General features: G+C 39.6%; 1 protein-coding gene across 2 annotated transcripts in view; it reads right to left on the minus strand.

Moving 5' to 3' along the window:
* CARMIL1 (capping protein regulator and myosin 1 linker 1) overlaps nt 1-15970 on the minus strand; it is a 257979-nt gene that overhangs the window by 126463 nt on the left and 115546 nt on the right. For both annotated transcript variants that reach the window (XR_013345180.1, XM_077810553.1), the window contains exons 5-9: nt 14967-15088; nt 12127-12224; nt 11716-11786; nt 11521-11594; nt 4400-4475 (exon numbers count right to left, since the gene is read on the minus strand). Coding sequence is in view for 1 of the 2 variants with exons in the window: in XM_077810553.1 (XP_077666679.1) it covers nt 4400-4475; nt 11521-11594; nt 11716-11786; nt 12127-12224; nt 14967-15088 (441 nt within the window). In the remaining variant the exon portion in view is untranslated. The remainder of the gene's footprint in view (nt 1-4399; nt 4476-11520; nt 11595-11715; nt 11787-12126; nt 12225-14966; nt 15089-15970) is intronic.

The raw sequence follows: 15970 nt of genomic DNA on the forward strand, positions 1-15970 counted from the left end.
TGGCCATAACTGGGTCTCCTAGGTGTCACCACAATACAAAAAATAAATAATAGTAGCAGAAGCCTCCAAAACCCAGTAGGAGGACGTAAGATAGAATCTTTCCCAAATGAATTATTGCTAAGTGGGAAATTGGTAAGTAAGAGGCAAACTAACAGAGTCACTCAAGGTGTAGGCCAACAAAACAGGACAAAACCTTATTTCCGACAGAAAAACCGTGTGATTAATAACATTACTTATTTAAAAACTTTGTGTCCATGATACTCTTTTACAGAACAGACATAATTAATAAGCCTGAACTAGAATGACCACAAAACCAGAAACAGGAGTATCATAATGCAGACCCACAAGGGACACATTCTGGCTGCAGGCACTCCATGAAAGAGCTTTGTGGTTGGGGAGTGTGCTCTGGGAATTTTAGTGTGGATCCTGCTAACCCACATAGAGCCATTACACACCCCACCACGTTTACATTAGTCATGTTTTGTAATAAGCAATTTGCATGGGCAGTTGTAGGATCCACGATGAGCCAAAACATTAGAGTAAAATAATGCTGCTTTTATGCTATTAATTTGCTAATGTTGGAGAGGGTAAAAGTGAAGAGAGAAATTTTGTACTTTTAAAATTTTACTTCAGCTGTGATCCCAAGAGCTATACAACAAATAATACTATCGCCTCACTTGTATTTTATTCTTTGTTTTGCTTTTGAACTCTGTGGTCCCCCAACATACAAAACCAAGGTTCCATTAGAGGTCTGAAACTGAGCTTTTGTCATGACCATGACAGCTAAGATGATTTTGCTCAGGCCAATAAATCATTCCCCATTAAAAGTGCCCCCACGACACTGGTATTGGGGTCTGAGAGTTTATGCTTCTATCTGGTGTCTGACCCCACAGCTCAATCAATTTCTAAGGCTAAATTTCTTAGCCTTTTAGCTTTTCAGTATAGCTCTTAACTCATTTAAAAAAACCAAAACCTCTACAACACAGAGGGGAGAAAAATCTACTTTCAGTCCTCCTTTTAAATAATGCAGATTGTACTGGTGTTTTAAGGACTGTCACTTTTCTATCACCACAGGCATGGATTCTGCACTCTATTTTTTAGGTAACTCAGAATATGATCAATGTTGGTTTACCAGTGTGATTACAAAGAAGTGCTTTAATCGGTTGGTGAGAAAGGTACAGTTATGTCTACCAAAGAGTGTCATAGTGGGAGATGCAAAGAGCAGTACATAGTATTGATTCTGGATTTGTTTTTCTTAAACTGGCTCTCTGTAATGACATTATAACATGGATTTAGCAATCAATCATCTTTTGTATTATCCTCCAGATATTTTTGACTGCCAGTTTCAGTGCATGGAATTAAGGAGTTACATTAAGAACTGCCTTTATTTTAGAGCTGTACAAAATTTGCTAATTGGACTCAACCAGTTTCAGCAAATCAAAGCCACTAGGTTCTGTTTGCTAAGATTGTGTCCCCTGTGGTTTGTTTGAAAAGTTTTATGTTTGTACAAACCCCAGAATGCCAAAGAAACCTCAAGAAAATCCCAGCAAAATAAAACAGTTTCCTAAAGAAACCATAGTTGTATCACTCTTTCCCTCTATATAGATTCTCTAATACACCCCCTCCCCAAACACAGCCCCATGTCCCTCATCATCACTTTGCCCCACCAGCAACCCCTTCAGGTGCCTTTTTGGTGGGCCTCAGTTGGTTGACTGAGCCCATCACTGGCTCACTCCCAGATTTTCAGGCGATGGACATCAAATAAGCTTGTTATTAAACCCCTCCACACAAACGTCCATATTGGTGTCCTGAGAAAAGGACAATGTCTGACAGCAACCCTAATCAGCTATGGAACAGGAAATAGTCTGAGCACTGTTGATTTTTAGGTTTCCATGCTAAAAGGTTTCACACCACTGTAGCTAGCTTAGTTATCATGAAAACAAAAGGGCTAATTGTCACTCAAATTGAGAGACAAGGTGGAATAGGTACTATCGTTTTTGGACCATCTTCTGTAAGCAAGAGAGACAAGCTTTCGAGCTTGGCACTTTCTACCCTGGCACTTTCATTGTTAAAACTTTTGTTGCTCAGAAGTATGAAAAAACCACCCCCCTGAATGACAAAAGTTTTAATGATGAATAGCACCAGGTGGACAGCGCTTCGGCAATGGGAGATGCTCTCTCCTGGCAACAAAGAGCAGCTACACTGCACACCTTATAACAGCGCGGCTGCAGCGGCACAGCCATGCCGTTAAGGCGTGCAGTGTAGACATGACCTACACAGAGCTCTTCTTCAAGCCTGGGAAAGGAAGTGTCATAGCTAAACGCCAGGTGGAACAGATTGTTTAGCATAAGCAGTTAACACATATCCTAAGGAACCATTCAAGGTAGACTGGCCCGTTAACACCTCTTGCATTTAAGAGACAAAAAAAGAGGGTTAGTGGATTACAGATTGTTGTAATAAGCCATAAATCCAGAGTCTTTATTCAGTCCATGATTTTTAGTATCTAGCAGAGTTATGAATTAAAGCATCCAGGTTTATCTTTGAAAGCATTGTGTAGCCTTCTTTTGAGGATGAGAACTGATAGGTCAGACAGTGATCACTTTGTGAAAAACGTACCCACAGGAGCTCTGTGTGACTCAAAAGCTTGTCTCTCTTCCAACAGAAGTTGGTCCAAGAAAAGATATTACCTCTCCTACCTTGTCTCTCTTAATATCCTGGGACCAAAATGGATACAACTACACTGCATATTCCAACTGAGAGTCAGATAAGGCGGTACTAAGTAGAACTCGTTGAAAAATTGGATATTTTACCCTGCAGAAAATTTTGACAAAATTAAGACAAAAGTTTAGTTATCTATATTTTCAACATAAAATTTTGATTTTGGCAGAAATGCAAATACCCAAAGTTTTCAGCTAAAAATCAAAGATTCCAGGTTAAAAATGCTGCTGTAGTACCTCATGGAAGTTGTAGTTTGGATACCTTATGTTCCCATTCTCCTCTATAGGGCAGATTCCCTAGTCAGAATACGTCTCTCATGATGCACCACAGTCCCCCTCTTGGTGAGGGGTGCATCATTGGAGATGTAGTCCAGCTAGGAACCCGGGCCCACAGAGGAGAATAGCGACATGAGGCATCAGAACTTCAAATCCCATTAAATACTGTAGTGGCATGTCCACATCAAACTATTCCATCATTAGTAGAAATAGCACAGTCTTTGGGTGCTTGCGGGGTTTTGGTTTTTCTGAAGAAAAATGGAATTTTCCACAGAAAGCAGACACTTGTTGTGAATTTTTTTTTTTTTTTTTTGACAAAAACCCAATTTTCCATCACAAGCAATTTTGATGGAAAATTTTTGACCAGCCCTAATACTGAGCAAGCCTCTCTGAATAGCTTTAACAATATACTTCAGTTGAGACTTGCAATACTACACTATTTCAGTTTCAGTCCTGAGTCTCTGAAGCAGAGACTACCAATTGTGCCACGTGCTTTGGTGGTGGTTTCATGATACTAGAACAAGATAACCCAGCTCAACTCCACCTCACTTTAACAACAGGATTTGAAACTAGGTCTCCAAAGAAGAAAGGAAAGTGCACTTTCTACATTTATTCTTAAGCCTCTTAAAGTTATTTTCAGATGCCACAGCTTTCAGTACATCACTAGCAATCAGGTTTTCATGTAATGTAACACTACTGAGGGAAAAGCTACAAGCAAATTTTTGAGGTCAATAACTTTGCACCAATTCACATTAGCAGAGCATTTGGTCCTTCATTTTTAAGATCCCCAGACTCCAATCCTAGATCTGAAGAAAGATTTTTGGGCAGGTGTGAAAAACAATGCGTCTGGGAGGATTAACCTTCACTTTTTAAATAAAGCTATTTTGATGTATTAAGTTTAAAGTCATCTAATAATCAGCCATTTTTAACAGCTTCTTCCAGTCCAGCTTGCTGGTTTGGTGGAACAATGTAATTATCTTACATGATTACATATTTATGATTATATCTGACTGTCTTCACTACAAGAAAGTGGATGCTTCTTTTAATCAGGATGTAATGCAGAGTGAGAGGAAAGCCTACTTTCACAGTGCAGGAGCAGTGCAAACACAATCCAAATATCCCTTACCCCCCAAAATGGTTTCTTATTTAGTCACATAGAACTGCTGAAAACAGCTAAAAATAAGCAATGAAGTATTTTGTGGCATCACTATATTCAAATAAACTTTGTAAACTTTATTAACTAAATGTTATTGAAAGTTGATTTTTAGAAAAATTATTTTCCAGCAGACTAAGTCTACTCAGCTTTCCATTGATGAATAAATGCATCTTTCTGAGAAGGGTTACAGTGTGCTATAAAATACAGCAAAGCCGGATAACAGTAGATGCACCTTCATTTTATTACTTACTAATTTCAGATCCTTAGAGGACAGCTTTGTAAACCACTGATTGTATTCCAGGGCAGCAACTATAGGTATTAAGTCTCTAGAAAAAGAAAAATGTTTTTACACATTGTTCACACTTATTGTCAAGCTGGTCAGCTGAACACTTACTCTTATATACTTAATTTACTTTGACTCTTTCTTAATAAATAGTCAATCAGGATTTTAGAAAGCTCTCCATTCTAAAAATACAAATAGTGGTGGGGGAAATCAATTGGATTTGATATGACTTGACTTAATTTTAATATGAACATTTGACTGGTCAAATAATATTCATATGAATATTTAAACCAGGAAATTGTCTGAGCTGCCGTCCCTAGTCATACCTTACTTTTTTTCAGCCTATGACATATTTAAGCTTCTTAATCACCATTAATTATAGTTGAGCATGATCCTAAAAGCTTTTTGGCAGCCTGATGATTTAATATAATTCTGTGACTGACTAATTCTAGTCAGCATCTCCTTGTCTCTTCTCTCAAGTCATATTCCCAAAGGAAATAAGGGCCGCGCAAAAGGATAATGTAACTTTCAGCAAAAACCCTCTCCTAATTGTAAAAGGGATTTCACAAATGAAATTCTAAATGATTCCTGTTCCCTTATTCTAAGATTCTTAATTTGATCTTCTCTCCTTCTGTTAATTTCTCCACAAATAAACACTGATAAAGGCATGCTGTAAAAACCTTTGATGCAACACCGGAGCAGAATAACATATCAAATATTATCATAGCATTTAGCATGCTATGTAGTACAACTCAGCAGTCAGATAATCTTTCCCTCCCCCACATTAATATATATGGACACACACACACACACACACACACACAAATCACTCTATAAACCCTTGCCTTGCACGGTAGAAACAGGACATACAGTAGAACCTCAGAGTTATGAACACCTCAGGAAGGGAGGTTGTTCATAACTCTGAAATTTTTGCAACTCTGAAGAAAATGTAATGATTGTTCTTTCAATAGCTTATTTAATTTAAATGAAACAAGCAAAGAAACTGTTTCCTTACCTTTTTTTAAAAAAAAATTTGACCTTTCCCCATTTTTGTAGAAGTAGTTTACTACTAACAGTACTGTACTGCATTTTCTTTTTTTGAAAAAAGAAAAGGAGTCCTTGTGGCACCTTAGAGACTAACCAATTTATTTGAGCATGAGCTTTCGTGAGCTACAGCTCACTTCATCAGATGCATACCGTGGAAACTGCAGCAGACTTTATGTATATATAAAGTCTGCTGCAGTTTCCACGGTATGCATCTGATGAAGTGAGCTGTAGCTCACGAAAGCTCATGCTCAAATAAATTGGTTAGTCTCTAAGGTGCCACAAGGACTCCTTTTCTTTTTGCGAATACAGACTAACACGGCTGTTACTCTGAAACCTTCTTTTTTTGAGTCTCTGCTGCTGCCTGACTGTGTACTTCTGGTTCCAAATGAGGTGTGTGGTTGACCGGGCAGTTCATAACTTTGTATAAATCAGGACTATTTCATCTTCAAGCCTGGAAAAACAGATGTCTTGCTGTTGACTCAGCTATACAAAACAAGCTTGTTTCTCCTGTGTGGCTCCACTTGATGGGATTAGTATGAAGGTAATGATTCAGGTTAAGAACCTTGGTGTCTCTTTTGTCATTGCCCTGGTCTTGGAAAGCTATGCATGGAACATGGTACAAACGCAGACTTATTTTTCAGTTGTGCAGTTTTTGTGTCAGGTACACATATTTAAACCATAATGACCTCGCAACAGTAGCATACAAACTTTGTGGTCAGACAAGCAACTGTTGCAATTCCTTCTTTGCAAGGTTTTCAGTAATGCTGCCCCATCAACCAACTACAACTTATTCAACATGATTGCTCACTCATTTGAGATATCGTGATCCTAAAAAAATCCGTTATTTAAACAACATTGTCTGCCTAAAAAGTGACGGGATAACTCTAAACTGACACTGCTGGATTTATAAATCCTTATCCTTAATTCCTGCCCCTAACTATATTCAACACCTACTCTTAGCGACTTATATGACTGATAGGAGTACCTGCGCGCTCACTCAACTCAGCTGTCTAGGGCTCCTATCTTCTCACCCATCATGCCTGAAGATGGCAAGACAGTTACTTTTTACTGTGTAGAACTTGCTCCCCATGGAAATCTACCTAATTTCATCCTTCACATTTCAGAAAAACCTTAGTATATTTTTGTTAAATTTTATTTGAAAAGGTGCTTCTGAATGCTGTCAGCCCTGTGTCTATTACTTTCCCTCATTCTAATCTATTTCTTTCCTGTTCTTAATTCTCTTCTCCCCCTCACTCATTCTTGAGATTTCAATTTTTTAAAAATATTTTATAATTTTTTTATTACATTTTGTTGTGATTATGTTGTATATGCTGTACAGTGACATCAGTGCTTTTGCTGGGAAATGAGAACGAATACTAAATAAAATGATTAATTATTGACCATTTCCAAAAATGGAGATTTTCCACAACCTTTCTTCACTAATTTATATTTAGCTGGTCGTATTTATAAGTTATTGTGTTAGCTACTTCACTATTGAAAAATAAAGGGTTATTTACTAAAAGAATACTGTACACAACACAAAAGCATTGAAGGGAATGCAGAAAATCTCAGCAAGTCTCAACAATGCCAAGTTTTGCCACCACATGCATGTTTTTCCAACATCTTTGCCCCCAGTGTGTTTAAAAGTGGTGAGAAATCTAAATACGGAAATATTTTTAAAACAAAGAACACACGTCTCCAACTGAAGGTTGCTCACACTTTCCCCCAGACAATTCATAGGACGTTCAAACATACTAAAATATATGCCTCCCAGGTGAATATTCTGATGCAAAGCTAAGCAAGTTCTTCTCACTTTGTGTGTGTGTGTATGTGCGCGCACGCGCAAGTTAAACAATTTTCTGGTTCACAGCACAATACACCTTCGAATAAAACATAAGAAGGAGCATTCCCATGTGGCAAACTCTATTATACACTGCTACTGTGTTAGACCACCTTGGCTCCCAAACTCTTTATCTATAATTCATGAAATTTTATGCTGACCTCTTGCAGAAATGTGCACCCGCAAAACAGGCTTAACAGAAATATTTTACATTGTAGGAAAAATATAAAAAGCATTTGTGCAGTGCCTGGAATGCATGGTAACAATCAAGGTAGTAACAAACGGGTAGTGATCAATGGCTCCATGTCTAGTTGGCAGCCGGTGTCAAGTGGAGTGCCCCAAGGGTCGGTCCTGGGGCCGGTTTTGTTCAATATCTTCATAAATGATCTGGAGGATGGTGTGGATTGCACTCTCAGCAAATTTGCGGATGATACTAAACTGGGAGGAGTGGTAGATACGCTGGAGGGCAGGGATAGGATACAGAGGGACCTAGACAAATTGGAGGATTGGGTCAAAAGAAATCTGATGAGGTTCAATAAGGATAAGTGCAGGGTCCTGCACTTAGGACAGAAGAACCCAATGCACAGCTACAGACTAGGGACCGAATGGCTAGGCAGCAGTTCTGCGGAAAAGGACCTAGGGGTGACAGTGGACGAGAAGCTGGATATGAGTCAGCAGTGTGCCCTTGTTGCCAAGAAGGCCAATGGCATTTTGGGATGTATAAGTAGGGGCATAGCGAGCAGATCGAGGGACGTGATCGTCCCCCTCTATTTGACATTGGTGAGGCCTCATCTGGAGTACTGTGTCCAGTTTTGGGCCCCACACTACAAGAAGGATGTGGATAAATTGGAGAGAGTCCAGCAAAGGGCAACAAAAATGATTAGGGGTCTGGAACACATGACTTATGAGGAGAGGCTGAGGGAACTGGGATTGTTTAGTCTGCAGAAGAGAAGAATGAGGGGGGATTTGATAGCTGCTTTCAACTACCTGAGAGGTAGTTCCAGAGAGGATGGTTCTAGACTATTCTCAGTGGTGGAAGAGGACAGGACAAGGAGTAATGGTCTCAAGTTGCAGTGGGGGAAGTTTAGGTTGGATATTAGGAAAAACTTTTTCACTAGGAGGGTGGTGAAACACTGGAATGCGTTGCCTAGGGAGGTGGTGGAATCTCCTTCCTTAGAAGTTTTTAAGGTCAGGCTTGACAAAGCACTGGCTGGGATGATTTAATTGGGGATGGGTCCTGCTTTTGAGCAGGGGGTTGGACTAGATGACCTCCTGAGGTCCCTTCCAACCCTGATATTCTATGATTCTATGACTCTAAGGTAGGGTCAACACTTCAGTTCCTATCACCATGCCATATCACTCTACTGTTACCTCACAAGACAGGATGCTGAACTACAATAGTTTTCATGGCATTTTAGTGATCCTGACAGTCTGGTCTGAAGGATATAAGATAGTACTGCAAAAATCAAGACTCTCACTAAAGTTGGTAAATTATTATTTTTGTTGCTTATTCATAGCATCCTCAGTGTTCTAGACATATTACAAAACACATACAAATATACTTTTTGCCCTAAAAATCTTAGGCTCAGACTGTGATCTCAGACCTCATAACTAGTATCTTTAATTGATACCAAAAGATCTTGGCTTCCCAATAGTTTGTACCAGCAACTTAGCATGTTTTCACCCACAAGTTCTCCCTTAGCTAATTTCTAAATCATGGGATGCTGCAGTGGTCTTGTCCTGACATCACAAGAGGCTTTGTGACTTGTAAATGTCCCTTAATAACTACTGGATCTTTGATCTGAAGCAGTAATAAGTAATCTCCTAGAAGTTATCTTAAAATGATATTCTGATTCCCTATCTATTAATCTTTGGACCACAAACTCAGTGTTCCATTCTCTGGTGCATCTTCTGCAACACAATTGCATGTGCTCGAATAAGTTTGTTAGTCAATTTTTTTCAGATACTAGGACACCTGTCATCCAAACCAGCTGATTTGTACCATACATGCTTCAGTTTTTCAAGTATTGCCTTTATCTGCTCATCAATAGATAATACTTTTACAGGATCTTCCTTACTTACTAATGGTTCAAACTTCTTTTCTATGTAAGTAAGGAGGTCAGCTATTTTTAAATAATTTTTCATAACCTCATCTCATTTACTGATGGACCCTTACATTCTCTCTGGTATTTTTCACCTGCAATACATTTTAAATTATTATGCTCCTTTACCTGTTTGGCTTGTATGGAATTATTCTGCTTTTTTGCTGTCCTTATCTTGCCTCAGGAAACCCTGACTGAATATTCTTATTTGCCTGCCTCCTGCATTTCCCTTTTCCATTATAAGATTTTAAACCCCGGCTTTCTGGCAGATTCTTATTTCTTTCATTCTTCTATCAGTGAAACTGCCACACCTTAATTATAGTGTCTCAAGGTTTCCCTGTTTTCTTCCATGCTGGTGGAATTTAAATTAAATATTTCTTCCCACTACATCTTACATACTAAATGTATTCAAAATTAGCTTTCCTGAAAACTACTATCCTTATACTGCTGCACTTGGTGAACCAAATTTCGTACTTAGCAAATTCAAGCAGCTCATAGTCACTGTTTCCACGATCCCCAATTATTCTCAATTAGTTATTTTTTCCATCAGTGAGCACATCCAGGATGACTTCCATTCCAGCCAAAATCTCTACCTTCCGAACAACAGGTAACTTCTAAATTTTCTGCAGACTTTTGGCAAAAATAATTTCCCCTACTCCACACACAAGGGGAAGGAGACTCTGCAGGAGCAAAGGCTACACAGTTTGCTTCTTCACTTTATCTAGGAGACTTAGAAAGGAACTTTCAAGTTGTGGTGCCCCAGACAAAAAAAATCTATTAGCTAATTTCATCCGTAAGTCAAATTAAAAAAGGTGAACTCAGACAGAAAAAAAAACCCCACATAGCAAACTCACCACACTACCCTTGTGGAAAAAATGCAAGTAAGCAAGCTCCAAAATGAAGTGTGCTCTGCATGGTTTTTGTGCTGATGGGGAAGAACGGCTTTGTGGAAGCTAAACTGAGCGGTAAGACCACTCCATTAGGTAACCCCCAACTGACAGCTCTCACAGTGTCTCCATTTTACATGGGAAAGGAGCAACCCTTTACGAAGGACTAGTTAAGATGAAAGGAGAAAATTATGACTTTCAGAGTATTACAACTACTCCTGTGGGAATTCTGTGCCACTGCATACATGCAGAATTCATGTCCTCTGCAATTTTTTTTTTTCCTCTGCAGAAAATACATTATGCCGGAGAGGCGCTGCAGTTATGCCTTTCGCCCACCAGGGGCTGCTGTGGCATCAGACGGAGGGCAATCAGCTCATCAGCTGTAGCAGCCAGCAGTCGACAGGGAGGAGGAGAAGGTGCGTTTCTCACAGGGCCAGGTAAAGAGGCATGGGATATAGGGGGGGACGACGAGGGGGGGGAGGGAGAAACGGGACACACAGACAGAGCAGGGCACATGGGGCTGCAGGGGGTCACAAAGACTAGGGTTCAGAAGAGCTAGTGGGGGTGACAGACTGGGGCAAGGACTGAATGGGAATGGGGGTGCAAAGCCACATGGGGACTCGGGGGTGGCTGAGTGGGGGTGCAGAGACACATGGGATGGGGCAGATGTGCCTGACTGAATGGGAAAGGCTAGGAGTCAGTCAGAGTCTGCATGGGGGAGGCTCCTTAACAACCCCTTCCTCCCCCTCAATCCCCCCAAAATCCCCAGCTCCATGCTTCTCCCACCCACACCCAACAACCCTTCAGGTTCACTCCCAGGCTCCTTCCTAGCAATTACTTCCCTCTCTCTCAGCTCCTCCATTGCCCCTGACTCCCCCAAGCCTTTGCACTGCTTCTGAAGGGTGCGGGAAATTCATTTCTGTCTTGTACTTTAAATGAATTACTACTCAAAGTTCTGTATTAATATGCCTAGTAAGGAATCTATTTGTCAAAACATTTCCTGAATCTTTTTTGTTTTCTGTATTGTTACAAACATACTTGGTGACAGGTATTTTGAAATAAATTACCAAAATAATTGAAACTGGCATGATTATATTGTGTTATTTTGACAAATAAAATATGCAGAATTTTATAATATTGCATGCAGAATTTTTAATTTTTTTGGTGCAGAATTCCCCCAGGAGTATATTATACTTATTGGACATTGTTCACCTGTGGTCAAGATGGCTGAAGTCTTGCAAATTCAACTCCCTGGTATCTTGGGTCAGATAGATTGTATCCACATCCTGTTATAAAAGCACAAAAACACATCTTCTCAGGAAAACTGTTTTTCTTGGTTTCACAGTGTGCAGTCTCTCCTTTTTTGTATAGTTCACTGAAATATACCTGTGTGAGACACATACTTACCCACTGTACCTCGTCCCTATATGGAAATCCAAGCCAGTCACAAACACATGCATACATTTGTGAAAATCCCCCTGGAAACAAAATAAAAACACTTTTCAATACAGCAAACAACAAAAACAGTAAGCACAACGTTTCAAAACTTGCCCTCATTCCCTCTCAGAAACCTATCCATTATACTGCAGGCAGAAGCTGAAACAGACCAAGACTATAGTATGTTGTCTATAATATATGGCAGGTTGCAATGAAGCTTAAAAATAGTATCTTCATCCACCAGTCAGGAGTCCACTCTGTGCTAATTATACCTTAACACTAAATTAAACCTTTACTGGGTTCTGCCAGAAATAGAATTGAACTTCCTGACTCTGATGATTCCAACTTTTTTACATTTCAGCTTTAAAATTGCATTCTCACCACAAGGTCCCAGTTCTGTTACAGTCTGGCTGTCCCACAGTGCCTGGAGATTAGCCAGTCTTTCTGAGGGCTCCATAGTTACTTTTTTCATGATTCTCCTACATGCAAGGGGAAAGACGTGCATGATTTTAAAAAGTTTGTACATATGTGTCCACACATATATCACACACACACACACCTTGAATGTGTTTTAAATATAATCTTATATATTTGTCATATGTTTGTGCACATAAAGGAAAATATTAGCATCTTTAATACACCTCAAGTCTATTCCTCAAACCCAAATGTAAAGCTGCAGAAACAGTAAAGCCAGGTCTACACTACAGACTTGTATCAGTATCACTATGTCACTCAGGGGTGTGAAGAATCCACACCCCTGAGCAACAGTTATACTGACCTAACCCCTGGTGTAGACAGCGCTATGTCAGTGGGAGAGCATCTGTCATCGACACAGCTACTGCCTCTTGTGGAGATGGATTAACTAAGCCGAGGGGAGATGCTCTCCTTTCAGAGTGGGAGCATCTTCACTTAAGTGCTGCAGCTGCACTGATGCAGCATTTTCAGTGTAGACCTGCCCTAAGTATTTATTTTTCCCTTCTCCTATCCAGTGAACTAATCCCATGACTCCTAGAGTAATCTATCCCATTTCCCTCACACTAGCAAGGGCAAACAACTCAAATCCATGGCTCAGTGAAGCAACATAGCCTCATGGCATCTGTCCACTAATTCAAGGCCCCCAAAATAACAGGGCTACATTGTTAGACTATATAGTCATTACAGCCCGAGACCACGCTGCAACTACATCAAGGTGTTTCTCTTTTTTTAGACACAGTCTTCAACTGTAGTTCTTATCATACAGAGGCCTTCTGACACCAAAGGCTCATTTATTCCTGTTCTGTACCAGGCTCATCTCCTGTTCTCATTATTTTACATCAACAATGAGAGTAATGGCCACACTTCAAATGCTGCTATTTCTATAGAGCCACATGTGAAAGTTTCTACTGAAATATTAAATACTGTGCCAGAGAGCATGAGGATTCCTGAAGGGCTACATGTACTCTGTGGATCACACTTTGGCTACCTTGGTTCTAACTTCTATATTCAGATAGTTTTCTTTCCTCTCTAGAACAAAAAAAATTATCCCCTTTGCCTTTATTCTTAAGAAATAATATCATGTTTGTCTGATGGGGAAGAACAGACATGCATGCTCCCTCAGTTCAGTAAAACTCTAGAATAAGTTAGTAATAGGTGCTAATGGCGTGATGCATCAATTGCTTTCCCCTACAGACCTACGAATGTCAACTTCCTTAGCATATAGGGTATGTGGTTACAAAGCCCTTTGGATGGATTCTGGTCTGACCCCAGTTTTACAACTGCAAATACTCAGTGACTTGACTTTGAGAGTCTGTTGATTTACACCAGTTTGACATCAGAATCACACCTGGCTTTCCTCCCCTCCTCCCCGAATCCAGATCTCTATATAGTTTCACAAAATGCTGCAGCAATGCCACCAACGCAGCCCAAGAGAAAAAGGTATGAAGTCCAAAATAATCAAATAAGATGTTGAAAAATATGCAGCTTTTTGCAGCCCCTTCCTTCCATTCCCTTTCTCCCTTTTGGCTACAGTATCTCTAGCTGTTCCTGCCAACATATTGCCTTATTATGAGCCTGAAGAAGGATTTTAGTTTTCATTATGGTAAACAGTAGTGATGCCTTAGAGATTTTAAAAAAAGAAAGGAAGAAAAAAATACCAGTTTAAGTTTAGTGACTATTTCCTACTCAACCTACAGGAAAGTTGAACAACACAGGATGCAAAGCAGAGAAAAAACAATAAATGACTTCTGCTGGATCATTTATATTTTTCTGGAGTGAGAGTATTAAAACTATTACTTGTGAAAGTGTTTGTCAAGGGGAAAATTATATTTTATATGGAGCATATATATGTTTGGTTTTTAAACTCTTAGAAAATTAGGAGTAGAATGGAGAGTAGCAGAGTCATAAGATCTGGGAGGCACCAATTAAAATGGGGCAGGGAGAAAGACTAAGGAACCAAGTGAGAACAAAGTGAAGAAAATAAAAGAAACTATTCAGCATTGCTGTAGGATGAAAGAATGAAGGAAAGGAGCATGGCAGAGATAGGAGAAAGGAAACAGAAAGTAGGAATGATTGGGAAAGATGGAATGCTGGAGCAGAGTACAAAATGCAGACAAATTTCTGAGGGCAGGTGAGAAAGACAGCAGTAGAGATGTTTTGCTGAAGGTATGTGATTTAACAACTGGGTTCCCAACTGTTGACGTATGAAAAATGATGAATGTTATAGTCAGTCCTCCCTCCACTCCCCCAGTTGATCTTAGCCACGGATAATTAACTGGAAAGAACTAGCGAACATCACAGTTGTTTAGGGACAACCATTAGGGAAAAGAAGTTACTGAAAACAAAGGGCGGGACCCTCAGGTGTGCCAAAGATCTGTGAAGAGAGGGGGCAAAAAAAAAAAGGTGACCTTTAGGCACCATTAGGCTCTCTTTCAATCCTTGGAACTGCAGAGACAGTCTGGCACCCAGTCTCTCAAAGGGCTGTTAGGCCAGTGGGATTCTCCAAAATACAGCATGCTCCAGCCATGCCTGCCTCTCTGCAGACTTCACACTAGTTAAGGATTCTTCCGTATTACTACAAAGGAGCTCAAGTGAGGGTCAGACCCGGGCCCAAAACATTTCTTACATCTAAGGTATGTTCCTAATGAAAGGTAAGGACCAGGGGGCAGGGAACAGTGGCTAGTCAGCCTACCTGAACAATTTGGTGAGCTATATGTAATACAGGTGCCCAAAAAATGAGTACCTACACTGGAGACAGACCAGGGAATATTTTCCTGAGGCACGTTCCAATGTGTGCCATCACTTCATTCACATCTTCTGATGAAGCAATCTTCATGGAAATGCTGCATTTCTCCGTTTCAACAATCAGCTACATAAAATATATCAGAAAATCAGAAAAAAATATAAGCACTGTAGAATTAATTTCCATTTAAAGAAATTTTTTGAATAATAATGGTTGAATGTTAAACATATGCTTATTTACACATTGATTATTACTATGATGTGACAAATGCTCCAAGTAAGAACTACTCTCCAATACAGAAAGGAAATTTATATTCAAAGTCTGTTTTCTTTTTCTTTAGGCCAAATGTCTTCCACCATCACAGCATGAAGGCTTAAAAATGAACTGATCTCAATTGAGACTTCCAAGCCAAAACTGAAAGCCTCAGCAGCAGAGATCTCCAATTTTAAAACGTGTTTCAGAGCTCAAGAAAAGTACAGCAAAGCAGAAAAATATGCAATATATGGAGCTTGCCTTACTGAGCTTAAACAATAGCTAAGTAATCAACAAGTATGATCCTCTGGAGACACTCACGGATTTTGATCTGTGCCATTTACGTCTAAAGATAAGATAATACCCTGACAGGGAGAAAATATCTTTGGCAGGCATAACAAACTGTATTATCCTAAGTTCAAAGGATGTAGTAACTTGTTTAACCTAACAGCACTGATGCAAAGGAGAGGTGGTGAGGGAGTTTTAAAACAAAAAAGTGATCTTGCTATCCAACTGTTTAAATTAGATTGCAGCATTACTGACACAAACTATTCAACAGCCTTTGGCTTTACCATTTGGCACCACATTATATCTTCCTCTACACAAGATAATCCTAGAAGATGTAGTAATAGTCTAATGTGTACATGGTGACCCTCAAGCACTTTTTTCTACATTATTTTTTAATTCCTTTACAGCGATTTTAGACAACTGCTCTCAGGAGCTGAGCAAATGGACAACTTTTTTCCCTACTACGCA

The sequence above is a fragment of the Eretmochelys imbricata genome, chromosome 2, assembly GCF_965152235.1.
Source record: "Eretmochelys imbricata isolate rEreImb1 chromosome 2, rEreImb1.hap1, whole genome shotgun sequence".
Classification (NCBI taxonomy): domain Eukaryota; kingdom Metazoa; phylum Chordata; order Testudines; family Cheloniidae; genus Eretmochelys; species Eretmochelys imbricata.